At 31.8% G+C, this 15,228-nt stretch overlaps 1 protein-coding gene across 2 annotated transcripts; it reads right to left on the bottom strand.

The window, feature by feature from the left end:
• Window positions 1-552: 552 nt before the first annotated feature.
• On the bottom strand, window positions 553-14,463 carry LOC123712068 (glycoprotein 3-alpha-L-fucosyltransferase A). 2 transcript variants are annotated; one of them, XM_045665010.1, is made up of 8 exons: window positions 14,239-14,463; window positions 5,533-5,757; window positions 4,676-4,821; window positions 3,306-3,546; window positions 2,209-2,406; window positions 1,624-1,856; window positions 832-1,003; window positions 553-758 (listed from the first exon to the last, which is right to left on the bottom strand). In XM_045665010.1, the coding sequence occupies exons 2-8, from the start codon at window positions 5,695-5,697 to the stop codon at window positions 582-584; spliced, it is 1,332 nt and encodes a 443-aa protein (XP_045520966.1). In that variant the 5' UTR covers window positions 5,698-5,757; window positions 14,239-14,463; the 3' UTR covers window positions 553-581. The 2 variants fall into 2 exon arrangements, with proteins under 2 accessions (XP_045520966.1, XP_045520975.1); XM_045665019.1 differs by lacking the exon at window positions 5,533-5,757.
• Window positions 14,464-15,228: the final 765 nt, after the last annotated feature.

Here is a 15,228-nt window from a genome sequence, read left to right on the forward strand (position 1 = left end):
AGTACCTACTACTATAATTTAAGTTTTAATAATATAACATTACACAATTATTATTAATTAACAGTGATGTAATCAATATATATTAATAACATAATATAATTTAAAATTTACTATATTGTAGTATAGTCTGGAACCATTTTGTATGTTCATTAGAACCTTTCACATTTATAATTTGTTAAGTGCAATGTTTACTATATTATATTCAGACATACAAGCGCACATCAACATTGATCACTAATTCTTAAATTGCACTTCAAAATAATTTGAATCAGTTTTACATGATATATTTCTAAGTAAATGGATGAGGATCCTACTACATATTCATTTTGGGAATAACTATAATGCCTCTGGGAAACACCATTTTCGTCAAATAAAATTAGGTCGTCTATATCATAGAACCACCGTATACATATGATACAAGCGAAGCACATTCATCAACGATTCTACTATTTTCTCCACGAAATATATATTTCAGTCTTAACTGTGATATTAAAATGCGCCAGCACTATGAAAGATGTGTGCACGTGGAGAAGGTGTGTTTAAGTAGGTAACATTATTTTTAATTTTAGGGTAGTTTAATCCTATAGCTTATCGCGGGAGTCGCGCACGGTCGACCGCCAATCGCCGCGCGTGCATGTTGCGTCTCGCCACCACGCTTGAACGTCAGTGTAATGGGCGTTTCGCTGCCTGCGCGCGTTAGCGTGAACCATCGCGCATACACGACAAAAGAAGTATGTGTTTATGAATTCACCAGTGCCCTGAAAGCAGAACTTTATTAATTTAAAGACTCATAAGAGGTAAAAGCTAACAAATGTCAATATATAAATTTACCTTCCACTTAAAGTAGGAGTTGTAAAGCGTATCATCCTCGTCGAGTCGGCGTAGATACGTTGCCAACTCTTCTGGGTTGGCAAACTCTTCCACGTGCACGTATGAGTTGTGCGGGGCTACTGCTGCGTATTCATCGGGCCGGGCACCCATAACTATTGGAAGCACGTCATGTCTGCAAATTTAAATAGACTGTACTATAGAGTAAAGCCGATCGCACACGCTGTAAGTTACAGATAAATATAGCTCCATAAAATATATATTCAGTTAAAGTAATACTTGCACGTTGTCCTAATAAAGACATACCTTATTTATACGAGGTATACGAGTACTAATATTGAATGAAAATATGAAATTATTTTAATGAAAACTAGCAGCCTGCCAACTGACTTAATTTCTTTAGCTTTCCTGTATAATTTTATTGGAATGAAAGACCAATGGAACTATCTATTTTTATCAGCGTTAAGTATATACTGGAATAACACAGCATGTGTTAAGAGGCCATTAGTAAAATATACAGACATGAATTAACAACATGTTTTGGCTAACAATACTGTTTGTTTAGATTACATTCATGAGGGGATTATTTTCCTCGACACCTTTTCCTTGCATTTACAATGAATTATAGGAAAATATTAAAACGGAAATAATACCGAAAGTACTTAATTAAATTAAAAAAAAACTCGTGGATATTGCTTTATTTACAAAGCTATGTCTAAACCTAACTATATTATAATAGTTTAAACGACAACGATAGAGCATCATCATTAAACATATTTTTTATAGTTAACTTACTGCAATCCGTTCACAAAGAATTTCTCGGTGACGTAGTCCCGACAATTGGAGTTCTCAAAGGCGAGGTAGAATTTATACTCTTTATCCAACATCTCCAGGCAATTTGGGTCTGTTCGGGGGCAATGATGGGGCCCACAAGCTCCATATATATCCACTGGAATGTACTTAGAGAGTTGCCTTGCGTACTGTAGCCGACGGTTGCGCGCGTGGCAATTTGAAACAAACCATGCCACCTGTGACAAACGCCACGTTTACTTCACAGCTTAAGAGAAACGCATTAATATGATTTCGTGAAATATTTTCAAAAACAAATCCCAAAATCATACCCATGTCAAATCAAATCTAACAAGAATATGATAAAATAATATTGTCTTTTGTTAACATGGCTTTTACACATTAAGAAAACACTTTTTATAAGTTTATAATAATAATACATAGCTTTAATCCGTTCAAAAAGTGTTTTCTTAATGAAAAAATAATTTACTGAAGGGTAAGTACTTAATATATACACAGCATTAGTTATTCCTAACATAGATAAAACCCACCCTCATGAGGAGACCATTTATAAATCTAGTGATAGCTAACCTTTTTAGTCTTGTTGGCCGCGTAATTCCGCTCTAATTCTTTCTCGGTGACAATAGGGTCATGGTAGACCCACTTTTCATAGGGCGCTACGATGTCAGAATCTCGCCGGTAGGTAGCTGTCCAGTTAAATACATCGATAGACGTTGGCCGTAGTGACGCGGTGTGGTAGGGACATTCTAGGTAGTATAAAATCCATATCTGAAATAAACAAGAAGTTGATTAATATATTGACGTGAGAAAAAAACATGTAGCTGTGTCTAAAGTCCAGCGGAACGAAAAAGCCCTGTCATCCTAAAGAATAAAAAACACTTTTTATTAGTATGTTATTAAGTGTCTTTATTTAGTAGCTGATTTAAGAAATAAAAAAAAATAGATAAGATATGAAATCAACTGAAAAAACCAATTCAAAATCCTTTTAAATTTATGTCAAAATAAATTGTTAGACATATTTGTCGATCTATGACTAGCTCATAATACTGGTGAATGGTGGTGGATGGAAAAAGGTAATGGATTATGATGTAGTTATCTGATATATCACTGTAAATTAACAGTTTGTATTTAAATTATGTTTTCGGTCATGTTTAGCGAAGTCGTTGACTGTAAACGTGACTTAATACGTAAGTTTTTTTAAAGTTTTGAAGTGCAGCTTCGGAATCAACTTAGGTTTAAACGTTATCAAACTGTTACAAATAGTGATAAAACTGTGATTAGATAGTGTTTAATATTTATATCTTATGATAAGGATCAATATATAATACTAATAACGATAATAATATAATCTTATTTTTTTACAATCAGTCCGCGTAAAATCCATAGATTAAATTAAGTTGGATAGATTATTTGACTATAATATTATTTGGTTATTTTTGTATCTTCCTGTATCTTGGTTCTTAGGCAACAAATGAAGTTAAAATTGATAGATTTAGTAATGATGAGATTTATGTATGTGAGAATTTACACACAATCTGCATAACTTAGCCAATTAATATATTAGCTATACTTTACAGTTTAACGTTTCTTCGGAGTATGTAAAAAACTAGAGACGAAAAAACCACCATTGTTCTTTATCTCCAGGCCTAAGAAATCGAAAATCTTACTTGATGAGATGGACGCTTGATATTATACGGCGTATGATGATCCTTAAATAAGATTGCATCCGCTGTAGCTGCTTCCCTGGAGTCTGCGGTTAGGGTGCATCTGTCCACTGGGCATTTGTTCCTGATAAATTCCGTTCGACCTCCCGAAACACCCCATGTACCTAAACCGTTAGCTAGCAATATCTTCTTCATAGGAACCTCTTCGTCTTTTGGCAATGTATACATAAGCTGTTCGACGATCCTAAAATATATGTTATATAATATAGTTTTTTATTATGCAGGCAATTCACGTTTAAAAGAAAATATGCTATCAACTCGAGGGAAGAACGTAAGTCATGTAAGTTTTTTTTAAAATTCTGATAATTAAAGACATTCTTTTAAACATTCTTTTACGGTGTATTTTCTTTTGAAGAAATTTATGTAGTTGATCTAATGATATAATGCGTATAATATTTAGATTCACGATAATGATTTAATTTTTTTTAATCTATTATGTTTTAAGTATGTAGAAATTAGGTTGTAGCGAAAAAATATGTGCGATTTTTATTCCTAGACTGTCACATTTTTGGCAAGCATGTTTTCCTTTTACGCCGCACTCAATAAAACGATATAAATTTTTATAGAGGCAATAACGTGCAAAATAATTACGAATTCAGGTAATCGTACTCGTACGCTTGTTATACAGTCGGATAAGCATTTTTATATGCGTTAGTTTTTAAAGCCTCCCGTTTATCAGAATGCATAACATTGATTCGATATTTCACTGTCGTTAAAGTATTTTATTTTCAAAAATATTGTATTTTATCTCATAAATTTAAGTTTTATTAAATGCATATTCATCAACTAAGTTATAAAAGAGAAATTTCATACGAAGGTCGAAAAACAATCTAAATCATTTGTTTTAAATCTTAATAGTCATCCTTCCAAGGTTAGCCCATCGTGTAAACAAAAGGCTTGCTCTGTTTTGCGCGTCTTACATTGTTATAAAGAAGTCATGCCTATTATTTAATATTAAAAATAGGTACACAAAAAACATGAAAATGAATAATGTACATATATCAACTTTAATTCTAGTTTTTAAAAACATTTAAATATTAATACGCACCGACTACTTTCAGTTATAAAATACCAAAAAAATATATCAATAACAATGAATTGCAGATATCAAATTAAAATTAATAAATGACCCACAAATATTTATCAGAGATAAATCACGCGAAACGTCTCATATTTATCGTCTCATCTATATACTTAGTCATCTAATATGTTTACAGTTTCCAGGATAAACCGGCTATCCGGGTACAAATTACCGATTATCCCTGGAATGTCACACAAACCTAGAATGGAACTTGAAATATGTTTTATAATACCTGTCTTCTCCGGGTAGGTCTTCTGGAAAAACCCTGGCCTGCTTATCATGACTCCTTGGTCGTCTTTCTCCCCCACTCATATACCAAGGTCGCATTGAAGTATCATCTCTAACATTGTTCACTTCCTCGCTTTCTGTTATAGAGTTCTGAAAGGACGTCACGCTTTTTAATCAAAAGGACCTGTTCATGATGCGTGAACATTACAATCACTGACGCTGGTGAAGTCGGCGAATTTAATGTTTCAATATACTTATTCAATTATTTTCAGGAGTTTTTTTAACCTAAAGCAACACGTTTAATGTGTTTAAATGGTTTTAAGGAATTCTATGACGGTTTAAAAAGATTATATGGAAAATAGTATTTTATCGCTATACCTAATACTTTTTGTTTATTTGATTAAATAATTAAAATTCATAGTGTTTGATATTAGGAATTGAATAGAAATAATCTTATCGCTATATATTTTACCAGTTTAATAGATTAAAATAAATAAAAAGGTACTCAATATATTAAAACTCATTAATTTGAGATTGAACCTTTTTTACTCCTTAATTGGGTGAAGGTATTTAGTATTTACTTTACTGCCTATTATTTTTTGTCACATCATTCACATATTTAACACTAATTACTCAGCTTGAGTACGCCAATTTCCAAGTAAAATAGGTTCCGATATCCTATCCTATCCGATAATCAAGACTTTCGAGTTAGTCGCTTTGAATAAAGCAGTGACAACCTTTGTTCTTCTCTTAGTTTTAAGTTCTAACTCAGCGTATAATCTTAATTAGGTTAGGTAATTGTAAAAGTAAGGCTAACAAATCTGCATCTATGATTTTTAGACGTGTACGTAAATTAATTACATGTATGTATACATCGTCCCGGGGCTGCGCAGTGGGTGGTGGTGAGGGCAGCCGCGAGGCGCGATAGGGCGGGGGGCGCGGCAGCAGCAGCAGTGCCAGCGCCGTTAACACAAACGGCGCGAGCAGCGCTACCCGCCGCAGCAGCCGCGCCGTCCGCGACCACATGCGCCCGCTCAGCGCACCCCGCCGAAATCTGTTTTGCTGGCCATACTACCGCGATGACATCTAAAACAACATCACCATTGTTGTACTCGCATATTTTATTAAATTTATCACCACCATGACTTGGCAACGCACTCCGAGTGCCTAGCTTCGTGGCGACATAACAGATATATCTCATCCGCACAGCACTGATACTCAAGAAAATTTATTAATTAAAAATATACATTAAATCAGTCTGTGCTGCAGGGAAGACTCTAAAGATCCAACATTATTTGTAACTAAAATGCTTCTGATACAAGTATCAAATGTATATTAGCAATATTTTCTGTTTAAATTCTTTCACGTTTTCAAATTGAGATATATAAACGATTCTGTTCCGATTAATTTAGATAAAACTGTTAAGAGTAGTTAGTTGTATGTAGACATGTTTTGTATAAGTCTAAAATAAAGGTAAAATATTTAAAGGCAATATAAACGATAATTTAACTCAATATATACATTCATCAACAAACCATGCATATTCGATGCCGATACCTTTTGCAATTCTGTGTTATTATAAAATGATTGGATAAGTAATTTACCTTAAAAGTAAAAATTCAATTACCACGGCTTCATTTACATAATAAATTTGCACCTACAATTAAATTCATATATAACGTACAATTAAACAAATTTTATGCATTGGTAATTAAACAAATTTTGCGTTATTTCCAAACAAATTTCCTAGGAGGAGAACTTTGACTTGACGTGACAAACTTAAAAATGTTGTCAGCAACAAAAAGTTCAAGTGTCTATCTACATTGTATTCGTAGATTGAATATTTTCGAATCATAAGTAAGTACGACCTTGATACCATACTGGAGTTATTTAATTAGCTGGGAGGACATTATCGTCTACAAAATTAAATGCTTTAGACCATACAATAACAAAAAATTAACTAGTAACCAATATATGTATGAGAAAAAAACCTAAATGCAATGACCAATCCCAATATACTCAAAAACAACTATAAACTATGAAATTTTTTATACACTTGGGCTATTGCAACTGAAAGCTAGTTAAAACTTAAAAGTAAGTAATAACTAAGTTTTTAAATAGACCGAGGTTATTGAACTTATAGACAAGTGTGTTAGCTTATCGGTAACCTGAAGGTGTTAATTTGATACCGTTTCCCAGTCAAACAAATTGTCATGTCGTTGCATTTACTATTTTCTACTACGTTTTTGCTTAAGAAACTGTATGTTTAATTTAATATTTAATGTTTAATTGAAGTTTAGGCTCATCCTCAGAACATCCCAACCTGGACTCATACTACTATTACTGAAGCTGAAGGTTAACCTGACAAAGTAACCCTTGTAAAATCCCAACAAGATTCAACGGATGATAAAATTTGTTGGCACTTTGCTTGTCGCCCTTGTATTTTATTAATCGTAACAAGTAGCCAGATAAAATATCTATTTGCACGCAAGTTAACCACCAAACAGAACGCAAAAATATTAGATAAATAATACCAAATTACTACTCATTTGTTGAACTTAAATCAAAATTAATTGTGACATATCACATTATAAAGAAAGAGCAAGTTTCTGTACAAATTCAGGACACTAATTATAATTTAATTGTGACAAACCACTAATGCACGTATATTTTAGAATGAATTATAACAGTAACAAATATATTTTGGTTAATTGAAAATCACATTAAAATCATTATAAAAGAATGGACTACCAAACTAAGATTGAAAATGATCAGAATAATTTGTTTGCGTTAAATACCTCGGTTAAATACTTGTTATTCGCATACCTGCTACGCTCATCAACAAATGGTAAACATTATTACTCAGACGTACTATTAACGTAGTACGTACGTACTATTAAATCAAATTTCCAGGTTTTACGTAACTTTTATATTTGCCCGAGTTGAAAGTTAGTCATAGCAATTACTAAGCACTAAATATAATTTTTTTTGTATGTTATAAAATTGATTTTACTGCTTTTAGTTATAGCATAGTTTTTAAAGTTTATGCACAGAAACTGAGTAGGTAATAAAGCGAAACATTTTTACATTTTCAAAGATTAAAAATATAAAAGTAATTTATATTAGCATTTAGATTGTCATTGTTAATTATCTATAGAATTGGTAATGCGCTTCGCAACTGAATAAATAAAGCGTTTGTAGCAAATAAAATACCTATTCTATAGATTATATACGTAAATATGTTAGTGTTGCTTATTTTTTTAATTAGTTTTTTGTGGATTTTGGAAACGATTTCAAAAATCTAACACTTTAAATTTGAGATGTAATGCGTACTGAATTCCGGTTAAATTGCGAGTCTCGTCCCATATACCTATTTGTCGTTAAGTATATGGCGTAACTATATAAACTTATTCGTACAAGTGCATACGGTTACGTCTCTGATATCATTCCTAAAGAACAAGATACAATTTTGCCAATAGAAACAGTTCAAACTTCCGCTGAAATTAAATATTTTTACGGCACTAAATATCATGATAGGATCATTCACTGAGGTCCTTAAATTAACGCGATAAATCGAACAAACTCTTCAGCTATTATCATATTAGTATACTGTATTATAAATTCGCTTTAATCTTTGTATCGATGTAAAAACGTATACCTACGTGTAAAACGTCGTATACCCCAATAGACAACCTAATGTGCCCATGACAAACTGATTATAAATATCTATTGTTCTTGTGTGTAAACTACGTGACACGCCAACCACGATGCTATGCAACAAATTATGAATTCTGAAGTACATATTTCAATAGCACACACGTATATTTTACGTTATATACGTATAGATACATATTAAACATAATTGTAATTAATATGAATTGACATTTCCAAGATTATATTAACATATAATTTAATAACACTGGCTGTAGTTCTTCGCATATACATAGTACAAATTAAAAAATATTTATGACTTCGTGAAACACGTCAATTAAATACAATTCAATAATCAATTTGAAAGACGTGTTAATGAATCCTTTTCATTTAATGGACAATAGTTGCAATTTCATGTTCTATTATATCTGTTTTAATAGTATAAAATATATAGTTTTTGAATAGTAAACGTTATATTCCATCAAAACGTTCAAATTATATATATAGGTATATAAATTTAACAAAAATACTAAAATACTAGACCAACTTGACAATGTTGTATGTTATATGCGTAATTTAGTTATAGTTAACATAGGCTGTTATTTATTTTCTCTATAGACTAACTTGCGGTTACCAACTAGCTAAAGATACTTAGTATAAAGCTGAACGCGTCTGACAATTAAATGTAGACCCTCAAGAACAGTTATTGAACTGTACCAAATTATTCGTGTAAATTATAACTGTTACTATAATTTATTTGTTGTCTTTAAATATTTTTACATACCTACAGCTTAGGTTAAGATTCTATTCTATCTTATTAATTTAAATAATTAAATCCTAGTTGTAATACACTAAAAATAGATTAAAATTAAAGTGACTTCAGCTAAGTTACATATAATGTTATGAATTCAAATGACACAATTTTCAATACACGCATTGGGAATGTTTTATTTCGGATCGGCTGCTAAACGTATGATGTAAAACAAAGTGGAAATAGTGATATTGATGTATTTTTTATGCTGCATTGCGTCATTGAATTATGTGGCAAACAGCTGCAGCTCTTTGACCTTTTTGTTTCTTCGAATTTCTGGGGAAATGTATGTATATTTAAAACACCCAACTATTTATGTTCTTTACAGTTTAAATCCGAGAATGTCATACAACAACCTAACTTAATATGGGCAATAACATGGAACATATAAATACGTACTTTTGTTACACTGTGTAGATAGGTAATAATGATTATGATTATCTCAGTCCACTTGTCATCTATAGTAAACGGTAATTTGCGTTTACAACATCCTTAATTGCAGCATTTTATGGCGTTAACACATTCATTTTAATGCTCAGCGCTTTATACGTGTATTAACAGTAGAACAGTTTTCAAGTTATCACAACTTGCCTGCTATTTTATGTATCACAACTTTTTATTCCAATATCGAATTGATTATTATCACTTTAATTACTATTGGTAATAATAATAGGTACATTACAATTACTTCACAGCTGTCATTGTTTCGTAAAAAATATTATTAAAGTACACATTTCTGGCGCCACATGAAGCTACAAACGTAATAAATAAATCATAATGCCCAATTTCTTCATCGATTCAAAGGATGTTATAGTCTGTACTTTGCAATTTTCAGTCGTGAAATCAGATACGAGAAGCCTATTGCAAGTTTGAGGACTCCTTACATTATCCTTATAAACCCGGTGTTTGTTTGTCCGTAACGTGTAACGTTTATTATATATTTTTTAATACTGAAGGAAATTTAGTCGTTTTAAATTTATTTGCAGTTTGCTTCGACTCTTGGTCTCGTTAAATTAACTATAGTTTTCGGAATATAAAAAAAATGTTTTGTTAAAGTCTAATCGTGAAATTTACCTACCAAGTACTGTTACATAAATATATTAATTTTACTTTGGATGAACATTAATTTCTATGAGTATTAGTAGTAACTCAGGTCTTGATTATAAAAACTAATTTTATGGGATTATTACTTCCTTTTTTTGTACACTGAAAAGGAAACTTACGTGCTATGTAACGTTAGACCGATACCATCTCTGATCCCGTGATCTATTTATGTTTGACCTTACATACCTAAACTATTGTGCGGGTTAATTCTATAGGTAAATAAATAAAAAATGTTCTATAAATATTAAAGTTTTTCTTCTGTCTACAATAAATGTTTACGTTGTACGTTCAACTGAGGCTTACTTGAACATTGATTTAGTTTTACGAGTAAAAATTTAAGGAGGCTTAATATTCATACAGTATTTTCCAAGAATATAATAAATTCATAAACACAGTTGTCGTTTGATATACACGTGGCACTCAATACTATAACATAATATTGGTGACCCTGGCGGGATAATATAGCTAACATGATAGTCTAATGGTAATTGAAGTAAAATCTGTTTGCGCTCTCAATACATAAAAATAAAGAATTGTGGCTTAAAGTCCAACATACTAATATTATTTGCAAAGAGTTATAATGTGTAGAATAACATAAAAAATGTTTGTAATTATTAATAAACGGTGCGTATATCCTTACGAAATATTGCGATTTTTATGCTTGAATATGGAATTGAAATTTGGCTAATAATTATCAGATAATTTTTGAAAAATTTAAAATTTATACAATTGGTATATACTTAAATTTGACTACCACGCTTCTTGCTCAGAATGTAAAATGTTTAAATTGAAATGCCTTCTCTGGCTTGTACGAGGGAAAGAGGGACACTCCAAACATGTCAGGGTCGTATTTGCTATTGTTTCAGTTTACACAAGGTTAAACATAGTCTTAGTTTTTTTTTGCGCAACTTTTTCAGAATAGAATTATGGCAAACGCCTCATCACGATCCCTATTTATTTTGTTATCTAGTCAACAGCATCTTCTTAATACTATGAATGAGAATTTTGGACAAGAACATTAATCTAATAATAAATCCATGTATGAAAATAATTGTGCAACGCTCTCTTGACGTAGATAGTAAACGCGATATAATATACGGACGGCGATAAATGTATAGAAAATCTGTTTTGGTGATATCAGAAAAAAACATTATCGACGTATATTTGATAAAATTAGATCGATGGCTGGCAGGCTCTGGCTTAATCACAGTCCAACGTGGCATCTACTTGATGCCCATTGATTACATAATAAAATCGTCACGTAACATAAAATACAATTGGAATGTTTTAATTTATAAAACTATGAAAAACAATTAAAATATCTAGTCAACAAAATGTATGATTGAAGACAATTATTAGCAATGCTACTTTACGTAAAGTATGTATGTAACGAGTACTTCTTAGGCGAGACTAACTCATAGGTTAAGCCAAAGCCCAGTTTCAGTTAGACTGATCGTCTTGAGAGAACGTGAAGCTTGTGATTATAGTGACCAGGAAGCCAGTTGGATATAATTATATCGGGAACACCCAAGTGGCTGATTCAGACAGAGCTGCGTAGACGCTGTGAAAGTCTAATCGATGTCCAAGTGGCCGAATGGCCATCAGTAGCACAAGATTGGCATAGATGGCGGAAAAAAGGCATAGTATAATATCTATACATATAGAATAAACTCCGGTGTTTGGGAATTATTGATACATAAACTATAAATGTCTAATACCAATATTATGACATACCATATAGCATGAATAACAGCAAGATAAGAATTACACATATAATTTAGTATATAAAATATACTTAAATTCATCCGTATCGAAATCGATTTGTTACAGTTACAATAAATTTATTAAAGTCTGCCTCAAAAGTCAATAGCCACTTATACAGGTACGTGTGACATAGTTGTTTTATCATGGGCTATGCGCAATTTGATATTATAAGGTTCAGAAATTTCTTGATCTGCTGCACGATAGCTAACTTCCAGGGTTACCATTAAATGAGGCTAGGCTAATCTGACATATAGATAAAAATGATGTCCATTTAGATTGAGTTTCTTATTCATTTAAGGCCCATTTAGATGCAGGGAGTTTCTCGCCTGAAAGGTACGATTATAGAAAGAACATAAAAAAGTTTCTTCGTCTAAACATTCACACCTCTCGTTCTTCCACTTTGGCGACAATTGACTCGCAATGTAAAATTTATTGTGTCTGTCTAAACAGAATTTCAAAAGTAATAATCGTTTTTCGAGGTTTTGGGCTAGTTGCTACCATGAGTGCAGTGCATGAGGGTGTTTCAATCATATCTGCTCTTCTAAGACAATAATTATTTAAACGGTAATGGAAAAAAAGATGTTGGGTTAATTTTAATTTTCCGTGTTCCACGAACACTCGTAATTTCTATAAAGTTCAATGAACTTAATATTATCGGCAGCGCCGAATTTAAAGGATTTTTGTGTCATTTTTGAAATCGATACCCTAGTAATGACTAAACTCGAACATCTCGCACTCAAAACGGTTCAAACCGATTTTGTACCATACTCGTATGAACATAAAAAAATGTCATACGAGATCGTGTTTATACGAGTCGAGATTCTCGTAAGTAAGAATCTTCTTACTAAAATGTCGATGTGTAAACAGATGAGGAAATTATCGCCTAGCGATAAATCGGGCGATTCTTGTATGACATAATCGTAGGTGAGAATTTAGTTCTTGCCTGTATGTAAACATTTTGATACGATAATGCTATGGCGAATATTGCTGGTGATAGTTGCGTACGATTTCTCTCTCTCTCCATCTAAATGGGCTTTAGATGTCTTTTTCATACCTATTTTTTTATATTAAGTATAAAGTATATATAAACGGGTATTACTTTATCGAGTGCTTTTCAGCAACAAGTTGTAATAATAAGGGTATTTCGAGCGATCTACGTAATATAATTCCTTTATTATGCATTGTAAGGTGAAAATATTACAGATTTTCAACTTTATATTTACCGATCAATAAAATTATTCCAATTTTATTTATACACTAACAAAGTCAATATTCAATAATTCCTAAGACAGTAACATTAGTATTAATTATTACGTTTGGCGAATACCTGCAACCTTTAGGATTCCAGTATCTGTGTGGTTTCGATAACTGTAAGCTATTCGAGTCTATATACTTAGTAAAAATATACGGGTATTCTAAGGTAATATTGTTCGAGTTTTTAAATAAATGCTGGCGCAAACCATTATTGGTAATATATTTAACACAAAAAGTTCTACAATTAAACAGTTATGTGTTGAAAATAATTAGTATTTCATTATCTATTTACCAATGTATGGTACATATACGCTTTACATTGTCCATTACATATTATATTATAGACCATTATTAAGCTCCAAAGTCTTTTATATTATTGGTATACCTAAACTGTTATGCTGTTTATGTGGAAATTTATATTCAAATAAAAAAAGTATTTACCTGTTGCTTAATTTTTAAACGTTTATCGATTTTACGATCCTAGTTAATTCCCATTTCAAATGTCTTTATATTTGGACTAGAAGGTGATTTTAGAATAAAGTCTGATGCCTTATAGTCTAATGTTACGTTGCGTTTGTCTCACATACATAGTCATTTTTATAGACGTTTGCCATACTATGTAAATCTACCTCGGCCAAGTTTCTATAGGCATGGTACAGAATAAAAAAATATTCGCCGAATACGACACGTCGTACTTCGATTTTCTTTAACCGGTTAAATAATTTGCTGAATTTCAGGTTCTTAAATAATTTAAAAAAACGGGCTAGCCTTATTAAGATACTATCAGCTGACAATACGATGGTAATTAGTTAAGATAGTACCTATGTAGGTAGTATATACCTAATAGAAAATTTCTGCTTATCGATAGGTACCTTACCTTTACTGATAATTCTTCAGCTTTATTTTCCAAGGATTTAACATAGTTATATATTTTCATACATCGATAATTATTGATGTAAAAATTTATTTTGCAATCAACTTACAAGAAATACGATCCTGAATATTGCTATCCAGCTGAGTATCTTCAATGTTTACACTGGTGTAATGCACTGACTATCAATTTTTATTCAACGGGTTCAACGGGTGTGATACACATTTGATTTTTGTCGATACCGCGTGTGGCGCGCGCTCTCTGCGTTCTACGGTGAAATATTGGCAGCACGATTCGGCGCGGCTACGTGCGCGCGCATTACCTGCCCTCTGCCTTCCGTCGCAAGCCACACTGCATTGACGCTGTGACGTACGATGTAGTTCCATGATTTAGGTTCTTCCAACTGTATCATAGAACTCCAGTAATTGGCACCCAGCGGGACGTTGCTTTAAAATAAGGTTCAACCATTAACCCCCCACCAAAGGTGAATATATACACATGTTAAAATCTGGCTACATTATCAGATTAGACTCACGAGTATACCGCCATCCTCCAAAATTAAATATTTATCAATTAATAAAATGACATTAGACTACTAATTAGACGTATCTTGAAAATAAAAAATATGTATGTTTTGTAATAACAAGTCAAAATTTCAATGCGTGTATTCATATACACAAGGCAATCGGATTATACAGAACTGGCAGAACGGACGTTTACATACCAGTAGGTAGGACTAGAAATATGTAGATACTATTAGTTTTTTTCGAAAAGCATAGTAAGAAGTAAGGTAATAAATATATGATTGCTATGCTTTAAAATAGAAATCTCAGATTCCATAAAAATAAAATTTGCCTTATTTGTACATTTAGTTACAATTTACATAACAGCATGCTTTATTTTACTAAGTATTAACTCAAACTCAACTCAAAATCAATGTATTCATATAGGTAACCACCACTTATGAACGAAAACATAAAATATGATATATTGATTCTATTATTATAAGGTGCCTACGCAAAATTGTAAACAAATATTAAATTATATAATTTTCTTAAATGTACGCGTGTAGTCCTAATGATTGCAACATTAATCTTCACGA

This window comes from Pieris brassicae, chromosome 1 (genome assembly GCF_905147105.1).
Source record: "Pieris brassicae chromosome 1, ilPieBrab1.1, whole genome shotgun sequence".
In the NCBI taxonomy this organism is placed as follows: Eukaryota; Metazoa; Arthropoda; class Insecta; order Lepidoptera; family Pieridae; genus Pieris; species Pieris brassicae.

What these genes read in the sequence shown, in the direction of transcription:
- LOC123712068 (XM_045665010.1), bottom strand. Translation starts at nt 5,697, where the DNA reads ATGTGGTCGCGGACGGCGCGGCTGCTGCGGCGGGTAGCGCTGCTCGCG. An exon ending in TCAAGCGTCCATCTCATCAA is followed by an intron (nt 2,407 to 3,305) that starts GTAAGATTTTCG and finishes TGTTTATTTCAG; the next exon opens with ATATGGATTTTATACTACCT. An exon ending in CGGCCAACAAGACTAAAAAG is followed by an intron (nt 1,857 to 2,208) that starts GTTAGCTATCAC and finishes CGTTTGTCACAG; the next exon opens with GTGGCATGGTTTGTTTCAAA.